The 15,818-nt window shown below is 43.9% G+C and overlaps 1 protein-coding gene across 1 annotated transcript; it reads left to right on the top strand.

Annotated features, from left to right (window-relative positions):
- Positions 1-3,877: 3,877 nt before the first annotated feature.
- Positions 3,878-15,596, top strand: LOC136109077 (organic solute transporter subunit alpha-like). The gene is made up of 8 exons (XM_065851460.2): positions 3,878-4,201; positions 5,666-5,817; positions 5,934-6,007; positions 7,583-7,741; positions 10,324-10,435; positions 11,341-11,487; positions 12,878-12,983; positions 13,464-15,596. The coding sequence occupies exons 1-8, from the start codon at positions 4,123-4,125 to the stop codon at positions 13,649-13,651; spliced, it is 1,017 nt and encodes a 338-aa protein (XP_065707532.1). The 5' UTR covers positions 3,878-4,122; the 3' UTR covers positions 13,652-15,596.
- Positions 15,597-15,818: the final 222 nt, after the last annotated feature.

Genomic DNA, 15,818 nt, shown 5'->3' with positions numbered 1-15,818 from the left:
ACTGCTGGGGAAAAGCAGACTTAGTCATTAATGGCAGTGTGCCTGAGAAGCCATCCTCCAGTCAGAATAACATCAGTAACTTCTAAAGAGATTTCCCTCCACGAAACAGCTGTAAAACACCATTTTAAGCATTTACCTCACATACCCTATTTCATAAAGAGGTCCTTAGCTTTTGTTTATCCTGTTCCATAAAGAGATCCTTAGATATTCTTAAGGTCTGGTGTCCTGAATTAAGCTGAAAAGCAGAAACTTCTATAAACAAAAAATAAATCAGTCAATTTGTGTGCAACTTCCTAATTTTGAAACATTGCATTTTGATTTCTGTTTCTTTTATTGTTTATTTTAATGAGTTTCAAAATGTTTCAGATTTGAAAATTTGCTTTGAACAGCAGATGCAGAACAGTTCACACAGGAAATGTCAAATTGAGATGTTTCCACATAAACTAAAGTTAAGAAATAGTTTTTTTGTCAATACATCTTATAAAAATATTTTCTTTTATCAGAAGCTTCAGTTCAGATGAACTGGCATTTTTGACACAAAAATTTCTCAAAACTCTTGACATCCCTCCTCTAGAAACTGGGAACTATGAGCCAAGACTGGGAAAGAAAAATCTACAGAAATTCACTCTAGGGAAAGAACTTCTTAATCCTAATCTATTATTTTTGATGATGAAGATCTGTGAGGTTTGTCTTTGCCCATCAGTGCCCTTGGACACATATGAGATGCTCACAAAGTGGCATTTACTTGGTCCTTAAGACATATTTGTCTTACTGCTCATCAACACTCCTTTGCGGAAAAACTTCTTCCATTGCTGAAAAGCTCTGCAATCAAATATGTGTGCTTTATCACAGCGATGGCAGAGAAAATGCACTACCTGCCTCTATTCTCCCTCAGGATGCTGATTGTTGGCTACCCCCCTTACCACCAATTCAGGGTCCTAATTTTATAAGGTTCTTCCAGCTCTTTGTTCTACTATGAAGTGCTGTGAATTTCTGTTGTTCTGCTGCCCCATCCAATTGCTCACAAGTTACTTTAAAAAGGTAAGACAAGGCAAATAATTACTCATGTCTGGATGAAAGTGTAACAATATATTACAAAAATAATGGCTTTATACTGGTGCTTTATATTTCTCCCCTATACTGACTGCCAGAAACTGATTTGTTACTTTGGAAGTGAGATAAAATCAAACTTGTTACCTTAAGATTTAATGAAAGTCTCTCCCTTTTTTGTTTTATTGCTTCTCTAGTGATAAGAGTCTTTGACTAAGCTGTCTTCTTAAAAGCATAGATGTAAAGCTTCTGGCACACCTGATATTCTTTTTCATGCAGAAATTCGTCCATCTGAATAGGCACCAAAATAAAATTTAGTTTTGTTATCTTAATTTATTTCATTGTAGTCACTTTTTAAATTTTTTTTTCAGTTGCTGCCAGAGTCCAAGTAACAAGAAAATCCCATTATTAATTTATTAACAGTGATGTATATATATTCTTTCTCTCACATTAATGAGCCACCTTTTCTGAAATGAGTAGTTTATTACTGGCAGCAGGTGAAAAGTCAGTGGCTTTATAGTGGAAAAGGCCAAGCTGCATCTAAGTTCAACTGTATAATATGCTATAGCTGAGAAACAGGATTTGGTTTCATTATTAAATCTGTACATGCCTTTAGAAGCTGGACAATTTTAGCTGTTTTTTCTTAGCTGGTTGGGTATCCAAACTTGCGAGAAATCTGATGTGCAGTCCCACGGCACTGAAAATTGTTGGTATATTTTGCTTATACAAACTTTCAGCGCTAGACTGAACTCAGCTGAATATAATTCACCCCCCCAGGATAGGTCTTTGCCTGTATTTCCTGTCTGCACTGATGGTGATGATGATGTCTGCTAGACTTCCCTATAACCAAAATATGTTAGTATATCCCATGTGATGGAACTTTGAGTTTGTCCCATGAGATAGCCTGCAGGACCTCCTACTGTTCAGTTTCTGAGCCAGGGCTGACATCAGAATTTCTGTCTATAGGCTTGGTCCACCAATATGGGATAGAGGGGCTGTGTTACCTTCTGAAGGCCAGTGAGCCTCCTTTGGGGAGAAGCCACAGGTGGTATCAGCTCCTCCAGACCATGTGCCATGGGGGCAATGATCACAACAGGCATCCTGTTCAACAGAGCTGAGAGGATCCAGTTATTGCTGCAGCAAGGCAGGTGGAAATGAAAACCATCCTAAAAATGGAAGAAAGATAAACATCTGCAGTGCTCTTTAAAGGAAGAGCAGACTGGTGGAAGCAAAGGTGCATGCATGTTCCTTGAGGAGAAACAAATCTGAGCAGTACACTGTCTGGAAGGGGGTGATCCTCAAAGTACTCGAAAGCCCCTGGTGAACGGAGGCAGAGAAATGCATTCACAGGTAATCCATTTAGAAATACTTTTCTGCTGCTGAAGGTGTGTTTTTTGTGACAAATATCACATATTAACCCAAAAGGTTAAACCAAAAACTGGAATAGTGAAGCTGGGCGGCTCCTGGGGATCTAAAGGGTTTGTTGTTGATGAAGAGATCCAGCATTTGACTCAGAGGCCAGTGTGGAGAGGGCACTGCAGAGGAGCCTGGGCTAAGAAAGTGCACAAAGCAGCAGACCTCCAACTGCAGCAGCTGAGGGGTCATGACATGTTCTTCACTTTGATTTATCAAATGCAAGGACTGTCAGGCAAATATTGTTGCCAAGAAGCAGCCCAGCTTTTAAAGAAGTGGATCTAATGTTTAGTCCACTCCCTTTTCCTGGAAAGGCTCAGGCCGCAGAAAGGATTCTTCCGGCAGGAGAAACGTGGGAAAGTGGAGAATCCCTCCAAGCACAGCATTGCCAGCTGGGCAAGGGAGGTGATTGTCCCACTTTGCTCTGCACTGGTGCAGCCTCACCTGTAGCACTGTGTGCAGTTCTGGGCAACACAGGATAAAAAAGATATAAAGCTACTAAAGAGTGTCCAGAAGAGGGCTATGAAGTTGGTGAAAGGTTTGGAGAGGAAGCTGTATGAGGAGCAGCTAAAGTCACTGGATTTTTTTCAGCCTGGAGAAGAGGAGAATGAGGGGAGACCTCATGGCAGCTACAGCTTCCTCACAAGGGGAAGAGGAGGGGCAGGTGCTGATCTTTTCTCTCTGGTGACCAACAACAGGACCTGAGCGAATGGCAGGAAGCTGTGCCAGGGGAGGTTTAGGTTGGACATGAGGAAAAGGTTCTTCCCCCAGAGGGTGGTGGAGCACTGGAACAGGCTCCCCAGGGAGGTGTCATGGCCCCAAACCTGACAGTGTTCAAGAAGAGACTGGACAGCACCCTCAGACACATGGTGTGAACTGTGGGGTTGTCCTGTGCAGGGACAGGAGTTGGACTTGATGGTGCTTGTGGGTTCCTTCCAACTCAGGACATTCTATGAATCTATCCTCAACGTGCATTCCATGTGCCAGTGTAGAAGATGGTGCAGCTTTCCACCTCATTGGAGTCGAGATTATTGGGAAGTCTTTGGCGAAGGGCTGCATGGAAAGTCCTTTGAATGTCTGCTACGTTGAACAAGCAACTTCTCGCCTCCACGGACCCCTGCAGAGAGCGAAGTGTCCGGAGCTGCTCTGACTGGCTTGGTGTGGAGGCAGAGATGCCGCTGGGGATCCCAGCCCGACTCCCCATCCCTCCTCGGCTGGCAGCCCACGCTTCTGTGCGAGACCCGACTCCCGGTGCCCTGACACCCCGGACCTGTGAAAGTAGGCGGGACGCGGCTTCTGCAGGAGCCCCTCCACGGGGGCCGAGCAGGGACGCCGAGCACGGCCGGACCATGGCTCCTCGCAGGTGGAGCGCGGAGCGAGTTGGGCGCGTTGCCCGCCGGGCTGGGCACTGTCCAACCTCGCCGGGGCCGCCGGGCGCCAGGAGGCAGCGCGGAGACGGAGCCCTGCCCGCCGCCTGCCCGGCCCGGCTCCGGGGCTAATCATTAACCGCCCCTCGGCGGCCCCGAGCAGCCGGGCTGCGCGTTGCGGCTCCCGCGCTCGCCAGGGACCAGCGGGCGGGCACCGACCCCCGCCGCCGCTCGTCCTTCGTCCCTTCGGCGCTGCCAGGGCCCCGCGGCGGGGGCCGGCAGCCCCTCCGCCATGGAGGGCGAGGGGAACGAGACCCTTCACCCGTCGTGCAGCGTCAGCGAGCCGCCCTACTCGGAGGAGCTTCTCCGGAGTAAGTGCGGCCGCCCGCCCGGGCCGGGCGAGAGGGAGAGGCGTGACGGGGGGGAGGCATGAGAGAGCCGGCAGCTGCCCCTGCCTTGCAGCTGCCCCTGCCTTGCAGCTGCCCCTGCCTGTGCCCCTACCTCTGCCTCTGCCCCCGCATCTGCCCCTGCATCCACCTCTACCCCAGCATATGCTCCTGCCCTTGCCCCTGCCCTTCCCTCTGTCCCGCCGCCGTTCTTCTCCGGCGAGGAAATCCCCCGGACGGAGGCAGGGGGCCGCCAGCCCCGGCGTTACCTCCGCCTGGCAGGGGGCTGAGCTGCTTCTGTCTTCGGGGAAGGGAGGGAGGGCAGCACGGGCCCCAGCCCGGAGCTGCGAGTGGGGACCTAGGAGAGCTGGGGGGCGACGTGAAGGGTGGTCGGAGGGGAGCGCCTGTGTCCCCTGGTACCTGTGGCACTGGGCACGGGACCAAACCCGTAGACCTGCCTCTGGTCTCAGGCTTCGCTGCGATGGGATCTGTGGTGCCAGGATGTCCATTGAGGTGTGGACTGCTCCACTGGCAGCCAGCTCTAGAAGTGTTGGGGTTTTTTGAAGCAGGTCATGTTGAAGAAGCTGAGGCAGAGGCTCTCCTTCGCAGGCACTGCATGGTATGCCTTTAGGTAGGCTATAGCCACCATGGGAGTTAGTGCCAGTGTTGGGCATGAACTTCTGCTACATTAAGCATGACTCCACTGCAGTGCTTTCTTCTGTCTCCAAAAGCACCTTTCTTGGAAGAAAATCCACCTCAAACATTAGCCTGTGGGTAAAAGTTGATATCCATACCCAGGGTCAAGGGAGATATAAAACACACCAGCCTTGGGTAAAAGTTGATTTCCATACCCAGCATTAAGGAAGAAGTAAAGAAGTATTTGGTGAAGGCATCAAGTTTATCTCAGGCTCGACATATCAGGGGCCTATCCTTACATTGTTCATGTACCCTAGAAACTTCCACCAAGCCTCTAATAAGGAAGTTATGCACAAACATGCCTATGAACATACAATGGAAGCAAAGAACTAATACTGATTAAATACATTTTTGCTTGTAGTCTGCTTGGAAAAGTTCCCAGAATATGTATTTACTGTATTTGTGTACATTATATATTATATATTTATTTATATTCTGTTACGTATTTACATTCGTGTAAGGACATTTGTCCTGGATCTATGTCTTTCTGAAGGGGATTTTTGCATAATACTTTGAGAACATGGAGGCATATTCTTCCATGTGCTGTCTGTGGATCCTGGAAAGATTTAGTCATGAACTTCAGTATTTGAATCATCCTGTGGAGTCAATGGTCAATCTATGTAGCCAAGGATGAGTAAAAGTCCTTGCAGGAATAGGGCTAAGAAGCCTCTCAGAGATGGTGTCTTTACATAAAATGTTTGGAATGCTTATGAAATAAATCACAACTTCGTGTTTTCTTTTCCCTCTTTGCAGGCCTTGATCTACCAGGGAAATTTCTCTTTGCAATCTTGACTCTGATGACGCTAATTGCCAATCTGGTATTTATAGAGGAAGCACTCTACATCTACAGGAAAATCCCCTCCTCCAAAAGATCAATTATAATTTGGGTTAATGCTGCAGCTCCAGTAAGTTATCACAGAAAAGAGATAAAATTGAATTTTGAAAATGGGGTTTCCCTGAAAATCCACATGAACCTGCTTTTTTTCTACCCTTTGTACAACCCTCGTCCCTTTCTCTGTAGGTGATCGCTACTACTTCATGCATTGGCATGTGGATTCCTCGCTCAACGATGTTTACAGATTTCACAGCAGCAGTGTGAGTATTTGGCTTGATTCTAGACAGTTGCCCCAAACCCTGAATTTCTTCCCTTTAAACATCTGCTGCTCTTGGTAAACACAGTCATTTTGTAAATTTAACAATTTAGTAATTTTTGGTTTGAGTTGAAATCTCTTGGCAGCTCTTTTCTGGGAGGCAGAAAATGCCGAAGCAGTTCCCAGTGCTACAGTCCCCTAGTGTGTGAACCTCAGTATGAAAGATCTGTGACTCGCATGTAATTGATCCCTTGGATTGACAGTAGCTTTGAAGCAGTACTCTTTCTTTCCTCTCTCTGTGTGTCATGTGGAATGAGACTCTGACCTGTGACTTCTCTGTGCTTTTACTAATGATGAGCTGTGGAGGTCTATTATTAATGGTGTCAAGTGAACCTCCAATGAGTATATCAATGTAAAAATGTTCCACGGTTGTCCTGATGAAAACACTTTCATGACAGCTCTGACATGCACAGAGAAGAATGAAGAAACGTAGTCCTTGCTTTCTGGAGGTGATGGTGTGGCCCTGGTAGGCAGAGCCAGGTGGGGGGATGCTCTGGCCTTGGGCACTCCACAGTTGGTTTTGGGATGATTTTGGAACCCACTGCAGGATAGTTAACACAGATTGTCATTAACAGCCTTACCCCTTGTCACAGTAGAGTAAAAAAGGAGGGAAAACACAGCAGTACGGAACGCCGTGAGCATGCAGCAATTTGTGCAGGTAGTGCAGATTACCAAAATCTTCCAAGGATCCAGTCCTATGGCACATTGAGCCTATTTGCATCCCCCCTCCTCTCTTGTCCAAGCTACAGGTTCCCGTCCCCTCAATTACATCCACTTCCACACACAGTTTCCAGCTGCACAGCAAGCTCCTTTGAGGAGACAGTGCAGCTGAAGAGGACCTCTTTTATTTGGTGAGACTGGATTTCAGTGAATCAGTTCCCTAAATCAGTTTGAGACATGGGAGGAAAGTACGGTTGCACAATCTGGAGTTCCTGGGATGGGCTGGGAATGTGCAGGTGGTGAAGGCGGGAGAGGTGGGGCTGCAGCAGTCCGTGCTTGGATCAGCTTTGGCTGCAGAGGAACCACACCCTGACTGCAGCAGCACTTACAATGATAGCGATATATATACATATATATATATATATGTGTGTGTGTATGAGCCTAGCCATGTTTGGTGGTGGTGGTTGGTCGATTTTTTGTTGTTGTTGGGTTTTTTGTTTGTTTGTTTGTTTTAAAGGAGAAATAGGTCTTGTTCTGAAAAGTTTGGACCGGTCAGGACTAGGTAATAGATAGAAAAATATGGCCATAATGACTTGGGCCAGAAAAGTCTGTGTTTTTGTACTGACTCTGCCACCAGCCACAAGCACAGCTAGTCTGTACCTCAGTTTATTCCCCTTTTGGTGAGGTTTAGGGCAGTTCTGGTCCTCCAAGGTGATGGAAAACTGAAGTTTTTTCACAGGTAGTGCTACAATTTCTGTTGCTTGGAAAGTGCAAGCTGTAGAAGCCCTGGACAGAAGGCAGCACTGGCATACAAGAAACACAGAAGCAAGTTCAAACCATCATTTTTGTCCTCTCCTAGGTTTTTTGCCATAGTTATCCACAAGTTCCTGCTGCTGATGATTAAGGAGTGCGGAGGTCAAAAGCTGCTCCTCAGGCGGTTTGAAAATGATCGCTTCAAGATCAGCACTGGTCCCTGCTGCTGCTGCTGCCTTTGCCTCCCTCGTGTGCGCATCACTAGGTGAGTTGCCCTTTAAGATTTCCCAGCTGGAAAACAGCTGCTGGAATTCAGCCAACTTGGCAAGGCCAAGCTTACAGCAAAGGGCCTCCCTTGCTTCCCGAAAATCAGTCTCCAGCCGTCTCTTTTAAATGCGGCCATCACTTTGGGGCTGTACGCCTCCACTAATTTATTTTTGTTTTATAATGCAGAATTTTGCATAAGAGTTGAGAGCATGAGCTCTCTCGGTTTAATCCAGTGCAGTGTTTCAACTTGCAGTAATGTTGAGCACTGTGGCATCTCCCCAACTAATCCCATTCTCTTTCAAGAAAACATTTCTACAGTAAGCAGTGTGTGGGGGAGGAGGAATTTCTACTCTAGAAAACCTAATAATTGAGATTTCAGTTACTTTTCGTTCCAGAAGGGAACAAATGTCTCCAAATGGGATATTTTTCTCAAGCAGGATTGTCAAATTGAGGCTGTATTGAAATACATTTCTCTTACTTTGATAAAATTGAAATGTTTCATTCTCATTTTGACTTTAGAACTACTTCATATTAAAATAATTTTTAGAACAAGAAATAGATTTGATTCCCAGAAAGCTTTGATCTCAATGAAACAGCATTGTCTGCTGAGGCAAAAGTGATTTCTTTCTTCTATTAAATTTAGTATTAAAGCACCTTTGAGAAGTGGGGCAAGGATGGAGATCTGCATCTGTAGGAGCCAATGTACTGTAACATAAACCTTGCCTCCCTTGAGCATTGCCTGGTGGGGCTTCTTCTCTGGCTAGTGTCACCCTGTCATTTACATATTGCTCTGCAGCCTGGAAGCCTCATGTATTTCCCAGGGCTTTCCTACTGGCACGGAGTATGAGAATGTTTCTCTCATTAAAAGCAAAAGCTGAAGGACTGAATGTGCAAGACAGAGACTTTTCTATGAGGGACTGGACATTAGTGTCAGAGGGACCTTGGGGATTTCATGATCTGTTGCAAAAATTCTTATTTTTATTGTAACAATTACTCCTTAAACGGCCTCCTGCACTATTAGAATTTAAACTCTTATTTCCATCATTTATTTAAATGGAATAACAGTAAGTATTTACATGGAGGAGGCATCAAGAAGAGGCAGTAAACCAACTGAAAACTATACCTCCAAAAATGGATGTAGTGCAATGACATAAAACCAGCAACTACTGATATGGATCTAAAAGACTCCCAGTTTTCATGGGCATTGGTTTAGGTGTGTTTCAGCAGAGCTGAAGAAATGCCATGGGACAGATCTGTGCTATAGGTCTAACATGTCACCAGTATATTTGTTTTTCTTTCCATGTCTGTCACCCTCTGTATAGGATGTGGTATCTGGGAGCTTGGGAGAGGATCCTCTATTCACCCTCCTGTTGATCAGTCCAGTGACAGCTTACCCAGGATGATATTAGCTGATATTAACTCCTTTCAGGAGCTAGATAGTTCCTACTACTGCTGAGAGGAAGGACAGCTGTCTGTCTTTTTGCTCTGCAAGAAGGCTTAGGGCTCCTTCTCCAGCATCTGTAGCACCAGGAGGCCCATCTGCTGTCTCTGCTTCTGACTTCTAGCCTTTTCCCATTGCAGTGTACAACTTTTTAAAATATACGAGCAACCTATACCAGAGAAAGGTCAGTCTCATATTCCTCTCATAGGTATCTCCTGGTGAAACAGGTTGCTACTCCAAGGGAGGGATTAATTCTTTAAAAAAGCCATGTGCTATTGAGCAGTCCTGGGAAAGCTAACAAGGAACAGTAGACAAATGAGGCAAAGTAACAAACCATACAGTGGGGAGAGACATGGCAGAAGAGGTCTGATGGTTAAGACAGACCTGTGTCAACAAGGAAGATAACTCCTGGTCTTGCAGTGACTGCCCTGTTTGTCATATTATTCTTTAAAGCCCATTTGGGAACAAAAATTATCTGAAAAGGCACACACATTAAATGGCTGGCCAGCTGTAGGCCCTTCCACTTGTAGGGAAACTAAGGAAATCCTGAGTTGCTCTGCTGACCTTTTGTGGTTGGCCAAGTGAAATATCTTTTCTCCTGCTAGAGTACGAAGGAGCAAAACCAGGTGCTTACATGGCAGTATTAATGACACATTGAAGAACTACCAGTCCTGTCACCTAGGTCTGCATGATTCCCTTTCTTGATCTACCACAGGACTAGGAAGTGTCTGAGGAGGAAAGCTAAATTGCCCAATTTCATCAGAAAACTGAAATAGTAAGGCAACAAGGCAAAAGAAAGTGGCATTATTGTTCAAAAACCAATTATGCTGCTACTGGCTCTCTGGTTAGCTTTGGGGCAGAGAAATACATCACGTTTTGCCCAGCTTTCATTAGTATGTACTTGCTACAGAACAGAAAAAGTACTATTTTGGTAGATACTTTGCAAAATAAACACGAGGTAATTCTTGGAAAGATTTTCTAATCTTGAAGCTGTTCCTCCCTGGATTTTAGCCACGTCATACAGGACTGGAAAAGTTTCGCAGTTGACAGTATCAAAAAAATGTTACTAAGGTTGCTAATAAGATTTTGGCTATGTGATTATGTGATGATTTTTTTTAAATTTTTTTTTTTTGGGCTAGGAGAACCCTCTTTTGGCTGAAGCTGGGCACCTTTCAGTTTGCTTTCCTTCGACCTGTGCTGATGTTTTTATCAATAGTGCTTTGGACTAATGGCATTTACACCCCTTACAATGTAAGTAAATATTTGAATTGGAGATGGTTCACAAAATCCATAGGTTTTATGGCCGATGTTAGTATCTTAGCCTACAACTAAACTGTGAAACCTGGGTCCACTTCCAGGTGAGTCCTTCCTGTATTCTTTTGAGACCCTGAGCACATAATATCTGCTTTTCCCCCAGACTCTCAATTTCCTGTCTTGGCTTGGAAAGAAACTGGGCATCAGGGTGGGCTGGACATCAGATTATGCTCCAGCATGTTTCCCAGCTTGTGTGGTTAGAATAGCAGGACTGAAGGCTACAGTGTGAGATGTGCCTGCCCTGTGTTCTATAAGGTACATCCTTAAGAATCAAGTGTGTGCACTGGTATGTAAACACAAAGCCTAATCTATGTTTTTCTGCAAATCATGGTGATTTTCATATCTGTGCAAAGTAGAAAAGATAGCACTGTGCTTCTGCTCTGTACCATGTAAGCAGCAAGATAATGGAGAATTCTGTAACTGCTAATAATTTTGCATCTTGTGGATAATTCAGATTAAAAGTAATACTTTTTTCTGTTGTTTCATGGTCTAAAATAAATTACCCCTCTGAGATGTCATGCTGAATATGCTCTCATGAGCTGCTGAGCATTCCCAGGTGTTGCTGGGGTGAGATTGAGGGGTTGTGTCACTTGTTACCTTCCCAGGCGGAACAGATTGGCATGTCGGTGCCTGCTGGGCGCGAGCACCGTGCTAGCGCTCCGGTTGGTTCTGTGTGGTTTCCCCTTGCAAACCCCAGCAACGGCTGCTGCCATCAGCTTTCATGGAGACAGAAACGAGCATTTTAACATCTTCATCATCCGGTTCACAATTTCTTCCTGGAAATATAATAGTAAAATGCGCTGTAAAGTTTTATAGGTATGCTTGTTTGATTTGCTTCTCAGTTATCTCCCAAAGGAGCTGCAATATGGATTAGCTGCTTCGTTGGTGTCATCACCATTATTGCTCTGTGGCCAGTTGGAATCATGTTTCAACAAGTTAGAACTCTCCTCATCTGTAAGAAGATCATCCCAAAGTTCGCTCTTTATCAGGTGAGACGTTTAATATTTCTGATAAGAATTTCTCTTAACTGCAGGCATAACACTATCTCTCTGGTTCCTGGTCCTTTGTTGAAAAGTTATAGTATTGTTTTTCCCATTAAACGCACTATGCAAAGGTGTATTTTTACCTGATTAAAGCTGCATCCCTTTGAAGCACTCTCCTTGGCTTCTGTTGGGTTTCAGCTTGAGCCATTTTACCTCTAGTCTCTCAGGAGCACTGGAGGTGTGAAAGCCACATAAAATCCATTCAACTTCAGGCAAATGAAATCAAAGCAGCACCTTCTGCAGGGCTGGAAGGAAGCTTTGTATCCTGAAACACAATGTTAAAATGCTGGTGTGCACTTCTAAATACTAGGAGAGGATGTGGAGCATTGTGTGGGTGGCTGTTGTTTGAGCTGTTTCAGCATGTCACAATGTTCTGTTTTGCCAATATTTTTCTTGGCCATTCTGCACTTTAGAGTTAGATGATAATGAAAATACTGGCTGGGAATCATTAAGCAGTAAGGAACAGAACCAGATAGGTCAGATTGAAAAAGGCCAGGGACAGGGCCATCCTCTTTCACATCACCCTGAAGAGAATACAGCAGAATCCTTGGATATGCATCGTTCTTGAACAGGGCATGTAGAAAAGCTGGTGCACTAAGGTCTCTGTTAAGTAAATTATTAAACATTTATAAATGCAATAAACAGGATAGTCATACCTGCAAATCTGCATTAGGGTGAATCCAGGTATAAGGTGGCAAAGTCTCTTAATGTGAGGGTTTATACTCATGCAGTTACACCAGCAGCTAGAGAGGCACTTCGATATCTCCGAGGCAGCGAAGGCCTGGCTCAGCAAATAGCAGGTAATAAGAGGCATCAGTGATGGTTGCTGAAGCCAAGCTGTGAAGAGTCCTTCATCCCTTCTGGCAAAGAAACCAGTCCCATTTAAGTTGGGGAGCACCACATCTCCGTGCTGTGGCAAAAAGAGGAGACAACAGAAAAAACATTCTTTGAGTCCTTCCTCCACTAAGGTAGACCATAAACTCATTGATTAGATTAACAGGAAGTTTTAAAAACGTTGTTACCTATTATTCAGAGATCAGTTATTGTTTAAAATCCAGTTGGGAGCTCTGTGTATATTGCAGCTCCCAAATGAAGGGCTGAGAAGAAACACTTTTCAAACAGAGGTTTAATTTAACACTCCCATTCAGAGCAGTATCATCCTGTCCTAAAGGCAAATCCTGCAGAACGGAAGGCAGCCTGCTGGTGGGTGAAAGGAGAGGGACGGCAAGAAAGGAGAAACGAGGCAAAAGAGTGTCTGTTATGAAAGCAGGATTGTTGTGTGAAATACAAACCTTTTCCTGGTAGCTAAGGCTTCTGTTTTCTCTTTCTGGTGCAGTTTATCCTCATTCTGAACCACTTGCAGGCAGCTATTATCAACATCTTGGCCATGCAAAAAGTTATTCCCTGTGCTCCACCACTCTCCTCTTCAGCAAGAGGAGCATGTAAGTTCTTTTGGGAAGGATGTTGTTAATTTACATGTAAAGGTGCCAGTTCAGCTTTGGTAACTGCAGTATCTGGTGTTTCCCCAAAATATTAATCTCCTGGGATCATGTAGCTTTTGGAGAATCTCAGCTTTTAGTAAAAAACAATAACAAAAGTTTTATAGCTATTATAATAACAGAGAAAAAATTGATAATGAGAAGACTTGGAATGAGAAATGAGAGGACAAGAAATTGGCATGCATAATTACTGTTAAAGCTGTTTTGAATGCATAACTTATTGCATGCTTGTTGATGGGCAATGCTCTATAACTTATTTTATTGCCAAGTGTGGGAGACAGTTATGGGGACAGGATAGTAAAGTTTTTTCCTTTTGCACAGCTGAAAATAAATAAGCCAGGTATCCACTTTATGTCTGGTAGTCATTTGCCCCTTTCTGGGGCTTTTCTTTGCCCTTTTTTTTTTTTTTCCTTTTTTTGGCAGACACAACCCAGCAGCTCCTCATCATGGAGATGTTTCTCATAACCCTGATCTCAAGAGTGGTCTATCGGAGAAGATGTGATGATCTGGAGCCTCCAGAGTGTATGGCTGAAGAAGTTGGTGACAACAAGCAGACTCCTAGGATTATCATGAATGGTGCAATTAGGGAAGATGGGTTGCCAAGAGTTTAGAAACCCTCTGAGCTCCTGTTCTGCAGGAGCTGGGAGCTCAGCTGCAGCAGCTTGTATGTTCTTGCACTGCAAATAACCACTGTCCAGGTTGGAACGTCTTCTGACATAAACACCTGTGAGCTATAGTACTGAAAGGACCACTAGTGGAAAGATAATCCTGTTTATTCTCCAGTGATACATACATGGTGTGTTTTCATACCATATAATTTAGTAAGATTTCTTACCATGTACTTTTATGCTGTTATTGAGCATTATTTTTTAGCTATTAGAATTGCTGTGCTATGGAGTTAATCCTTCTTCTTCATCTCTTTTGACTTTTATTTCATTTCACCCTGGATTGTTGTCATATGTCCAACACAGCATTTTCGCATCCTTACCCTGTTAAAATTTATCAGCTCTCACTGTATGCTACAAGTTCACCATAGCTAATTCTGATCAGTAGATACATTTGCATATGTTTGTTCCGAAATCCCAAAGCCTGTCTGGGCTCTCCACCTTCATGAATGATGATTTCTTTAGGGCAAGACTTTTTACATTCCTTGGCAATTCACCTCCTGATAAACACACCGTTGCTGTTTGTAGATATGTCACTGGCAGATGTTCTTCCCAGGGACAGCAGATTCTCTGTCACTGGCCTGGAAAAAGAAAGTAGGAGTCTGAGATGTCTTCTGCCATAGCTCTATGATGGTACGTGGTGCTTGGTTCTCTACTTGGAAAATGGGAATAATGATGCTCAGGATCCTTGCACTAATGGTGTCTGTGAGGAGAAGAGCTATGGAAAGTAATCTTTTTTTTTTTTTCCTTTTTTTTTTTTTTAATTTTTGGTTTACGAGGAATTTTAAAAATACTTTTTTGGGGGGGATTGGTGGCAAATGAAATATTCTGAAAACAGCTGGTGAGCAATCTGGAAGTGTAAAAGGAGGCTGGATCAAACAAAACGTTTTCTTCTTTCTGAATGAGGCCAGAAATAGTATTTTTTAACAATAGAAGGATTCCATTTTAGTAGAAAAATGGAGTTGTTGTTTTTTAAGTCATTGAAACCATTTTTGTATTTATTTTTTTTTAAGCAGACAGCCTGGGAAATTTAATGGATTCATGAACTCATGACTATGAGAGAATCTACCCTTTTCCTTTGAAAAATAATTTAGGTGAAAATTTTCACTCTGCATTAGAGTTTGTCAGTAGAATTAACTGGGATCAGCTGACATATTCTTAACATGAGAAATCTTAATGTATTTTAACATTATGGCTATTAGCATATTCCTAATGTTACTTTATACGAGTGTAGTCTAGGACACAGATATATTTGTAAACTTGCAGAGCAGTACTTAATTTCACAATGGCATTGGGAATGGTTGGCTGTGAGTTTGAGCAGATTCAAAGCCAGAAAATAAAATATTTTGAATTGGTAAGGAATCTTTGTGAATTGCTGTGGAAAAGACTTTAATTACTAGAGCAAACGGTGTGACAGACACATGTTGTGAACTGTGGGGTTGCCCTGTGCAGGGACAGGAGTTGGACTCTGATCCTTGTGGGTCCCTTCCAACTCAGGACATTCTATGATTCTAAATGAGACACATGAGCATTACTGGAATATGTTTTCTGTAGCTGTTCTGTGAGAGACGCCAGCAGAGCAGATCCATCTGCTGCACATGGACAGTGCATGTGGAGCCAGGTGGAGTGTGTGGAGAAGTGGTTGGTCTCTGCAGGTCCAGCAAAGGCAGCTGCTGGGGCACAGTGAGAGCCTTCACCCATCACTGCGGGCCTGGTATCTGTCGTGTCTCTGAAGTGCCCATTAAATAGGTCTTGTAAACATCAGTGTGGGCATGATTTAGCCACAGGTATCATCGCTGGCTGGTTTGGTTTTGGGTAGATATCTAATATTTGTTGTGATCTTTGTCTGACATATTTCAATAATAAAATGTACTGTGGTGATTGTCGAGAAGACTTCAGATTTGGCAGGAGGGACATTCCCTTTTACTATGTACAGTCATGGAGGTCTCATTCCAAAAATAACTTGCTTGCAAAGAACCCTTTTCAGAGCAAAATTTGACATACTTAATCTGAAATATGCGCCTAAGAGCTTTCCTGTGTTACATCTTATAAGAATACAGCGGAATATACGGGTCTTATTGTTACAATTTTTTTTTTTTCTTGGAGCTTTTTA

This window comes from Patagioenas fasciata, chromosome 1, assembly GCF_037038585.1.
Source record: "Patagioenas fasciata isolate bPatFas1 chromosome 1, bPatFas1.hap1, whole genome shotgun sequence".
NCBI lineage: Eukaryota > Metazoa > Chordata > Aves > Columbiformes > Columbidae > Patagioenas > Patagioenas fasciata.
Note: the sequence above shows the minus strand (reverse complement) of the source record. Positions and strands in the feature narration are given on the sequence as shown.